The 3,758-nt window shown below is 49.6% G+C and overlaps 1 protein-coding gene across 1 annotated transcript in view; it reads right to left on the reverse strand.

Moving 5' to 3' along the window:
- Positions 1-746: 746 nt before the first annotated feature.
- The window catches only part of LOC308120780 (B-cell lymphoma/leukemia 11A-like), a 55,339-nt gene continuing 52,327 nt past the window's right edge, over positions 747-3,758 (reverse strand). Inside the window, exon 3 of the mRNA XM_080481604.1 lies at positions 747-3,337. Coding sequence (XP_080337730.1) covers positions 1,077-3,337 — 2,261 coding nt within the window. The 3' untranslated portion in view covers positions 747-1,076. The remainder of the gene's footprint in view (positions 3,338-3,758) is intronic.

Below are 3,758 nucleotides of genomic sequence, written 5' to 3' on the forward strand. Positions count from 1 at the left end.
CCCAAAACAAAAAGAGTACCTCCCTACCAGAAACAAAACTACAAATAATCCAGATATACACAATACTGCTTGTACCATGCTTGCAATGAAATCCACATATTTAAAGATAGCCTATTGAACATGTAATAGGTAGCTAAATGATGATTAACGAGAACTCGCTGATCATGAGTCGTCACAGTCCATTTGAGCAGTCAGGTGCTTGATGCAAGGACCTTTCCTGGGTGGCTTAAACCTTCTAGCTTTGTCTAGTCTGACCCCAAGCTTATACCAGATAAGATTATGGCCAATGCAGTCTTGAAATATCAAAGGCACTCTTTTCTTATTCTACCAAATGATAGTACAAATTAAATTATCAGCGCACCCTTGTCTTTTTGAAAGAAATTTGAAGGCTGTCGTTGCTTTCAGTTTACTTGTCAAGCCAATGCGTGATATTTCTTTTTTCTCTTTTAAACCCTGTGTGAACATGGCATCTTTTAGAAAGATCAGGATAAGTGCATTTCCAGGGTCGCAGGAAGAGGGTCAAGTCAAAGACTGTTCACGTTCCATGTCACAAAACAAAACTGTACATGATATGTGTCAGAATGTATGCAGCATGGATGTACCTTTCTTGTCTTTTCTCTTTTTGAAGAATTAAAAAGAAAAAAACATAACAAGAGAAAAACAGCAACACATTTACTCAACAACTAACCAACCAGGGACAAGTTCTTTTCGTTTTCTTTTTTTTTTTTTTCATTTTTCAATTTTTTGATTAGCAAAAACATACTATGCATGCTGACTAATTCTTAAAAATGGAAAAGGAAAAACTCAAGAAAGAAAATAGTACACAACATGTAAATTATTGCACAAGAGAAAGGCTCGAAGTTTTGCGTCAATGCAAGAGTATTGCCCCGATACAGATCATGCATTCAATGGGTAATGGAAACGGGGTGTGCTGGTGCAGAGCACATGGTCTTAAGCTTCCACCAGACTGGCGAAAGTGGAGTGTTGGGACTGGGGCAAATCTACAAGGAGCTGGGAATAAACAGGGGACTGATGGCGGACACAGCTGTGGGGAAAAGGTCTCATTGTTCGGCCTTCTACTCTGACTTTATTTCGGTACTCAAAGGGCGGTCACTGTGCCATTTTTTCATGTGTTTCTCCAAGGTGCTGTAGACACTGAAGGGCATCTGACAAATTTCACACTTGTACACGTCTTTGCCCACCTGACCGTGGGTCTTCATGTGGCGAGTGAGTTTGGAGCTCTGGGCACATGCGTAATTGCACAGCTCACACTTGTATGGTCTCTCCCCTGTGTGACTGCGTCGGTGCACTGTAAGGTTACTGCAGTTCTTGAAGACTTTGCCACAATACTCACAAGTATCACTCCTGCGGCCGTCCTTGGAGCTGGGCCGCCCAGGACCCCCAAGGTGTGGCGTACTTCCCCCACTGCACGTACCACTGCGGCCTGACATCCCACCATCCAGTTCCCCTGGAGGGGTCGAGAAACGCAGACTGCCATTCTCTGAAGAGTGCTCGGATGAAGAGGCGAAGGGCGATTGTCTGGAATCCCCAAAGTTCAGAAAAGGGTCCTTGAGTTGTCGAGAGGCGGCATATCCAGCTAGCCACTGGGAGTAGACGTTCTCTGTGTTAGGGATTGTGGGAGTGGGCAGGTCAAATTCTTTTTCCAGCTTGATGCGTTTAGAGAACGGACTGAGTGGACTGGGGCTACCCAGAAGCAGTTTCTTGGAGAGGCCAACAGAGGCTGATTCGTTAGGAGATGCTCCTCTTCCATTGACGGTGGAGACGGAGCCCTCCTCCCCGCGATCCGTCTCCAGCACAGAGTCTCCATCACACATCTCTCGAGTGTGGTGATGGTCTCGGTTGTGATGGTCTCGGTTGTGATGGTGGTGCAGGTGGTTCTCCTGGCCCATGGCGTTTCGTTTGTGTGCGCTGAGGGCTTCGCTGAAGTGCTGCATGCTGGCGGCTAGTCCCATCCCCTGCATCACCTCCGGCAGCGAGCGGGGGATCGTCCCCTCGTCGGCCACTCCACCCAGTCGATTCCCAATGCCGCCATTGTTTTCATGCTGACGCGCTGCGTCGAGGTTCAAACTGAAGTGGTAGCTGTTATTTCTCCTGGGTCCCCTTTCTCCATTCGGCTCCTCCTCCTCTTCTCCCTCCTCCTCCTCCTCCTCTTCCTCTTCTTCCTCCTCTTCTTCCTCCTCCTCCTCCTCCTCTTCCTCCTCTTCCTCCTCACCATTTTCACGGAGCATGCGGTTGTTCTCACTTTTCAGCTTAGCTACAACTGACTTCAGGGCATTGCTTGCACTGGCCATGTGCTCGCTGGTGCCGGGCTCTGGAGACGAGGCTGTCGAGAGCCCGTCTTCTGACTTTCCTGTGTTTGGCGAGGAGGATTTGTGCATGTGGGTCTTCATGTGGCGTTTTAATTTACTAGCCTGTGTACAAGCATGATCACACAAGTGACACTTGTACGGCTTCTCTCCTGTGTGGCTTCGCCGGTGCACTATTAGATTACTCTGAAACTTGAAGGCTTTGCCGCAAAACTCACAACACTTTGATTTCAGTTGGGTAGAAGAGGAGGATGTTGGACCTGCTGAGGGAAGAGGAGTTGTAGGAGTGGTTTGAGAGCCCACAGGGGACTGCATGGAGCCTGGAAGAGGCGGTGGAGTGGCAAGATAAGGAGGTTTGCTGCCTCCTGACCCTCCTGCACCTCCATTAACTCCCCCTGTCTGGAATGGCTGGAGCAGGCGCTGCATAGGGCTGGGCCGGCTGGGAGACAGCGGGGGAGAGGACCCTGAGGTGTTTCCTGCCAGTTCCCGTAGCCGCCTTGAGAAGTCCATTGTTGGAGGGGGGTCCAGAGGCAGAGGAGGATTGAGGCGTAGCACCCTGTCAAAGGCACTCGGGTGGTGGGCTGCCAGCGCCAGCTCCTCTGGGCTCAGGTGGTGGGGGTCCAGGTGGTTTCTTGGGGGGGGACTGAATAGGGGTGGTGTTGGAGGGAAACGCTGATGATGACCCCCACCAACAGGGCCACCGATGCCAACACCACCTCCTACTCCGACACTGTCCCTTCCACCTGAGCCTGAGCCCGGGATGCGGAGGAGGTTGAAGGGGCTTGCATCAGGAGGCAGATGGAGGCCATGGAGGGGAGGCTGCGAGGGGCAGTCTGCGCCTCCGCCGAGGGAGGACGGTCCACCCATACGAGGGGTGAGAGGGCTCCCGTGTTCACTTTCCAGGTAGATGCGGAAGCCATGACTGTTCTGAGCGTGCTGCAGGAGGAACCAGGCGCTGCCATAGGACTGCTTACACGTAGTGCAGGTGTAGGTGGTCGGCTCCTCCTTGCCTGTTGTAAAAGAGAAAAAGAAAACAAAATAAGAAAAATTAATTGAAAAACAATTAATCAATTCCACTTCAACAACACACTGCATTTGTTATAATCCTGGTTTGGTTTTAGGAGTCACAATTGAATTAATTGAGGGTAAATGAAAACTCCTTATAAGCTACAATGCTTTTGATCTGGGAAGATTAACCCAAGACGTAAACAGTGCCGTGTGCAAAACGTAACATATGAGGAAGAACTCTGTTCAACTCAGCTGAACCAATCTTTTTTATCTGAACCTTAGGCCTAACCATTACAGCTTTTAATAGTGGTCGACACATGGTGTTGAGGGCTTTGCAAATACAACAGTAGCTCTTATTGAGGTCATGCCCCACATGAGTAGCATGTGAGAAGTAGTGTGTGTGAGTGTGTGTGTGTGTGTGTG

This window comes from Lipophrys pholis (assembly GCF_963383615.2).
Source record: "Lipophrys pholis genome assembly, chromosome: 15".
Lineage (NCBI taxonomy): Eukaryota > Metazoa > Chordata > Actinopteri > Blenniiformes > Blenniidae > Lipophrys > Lipophrys pholis.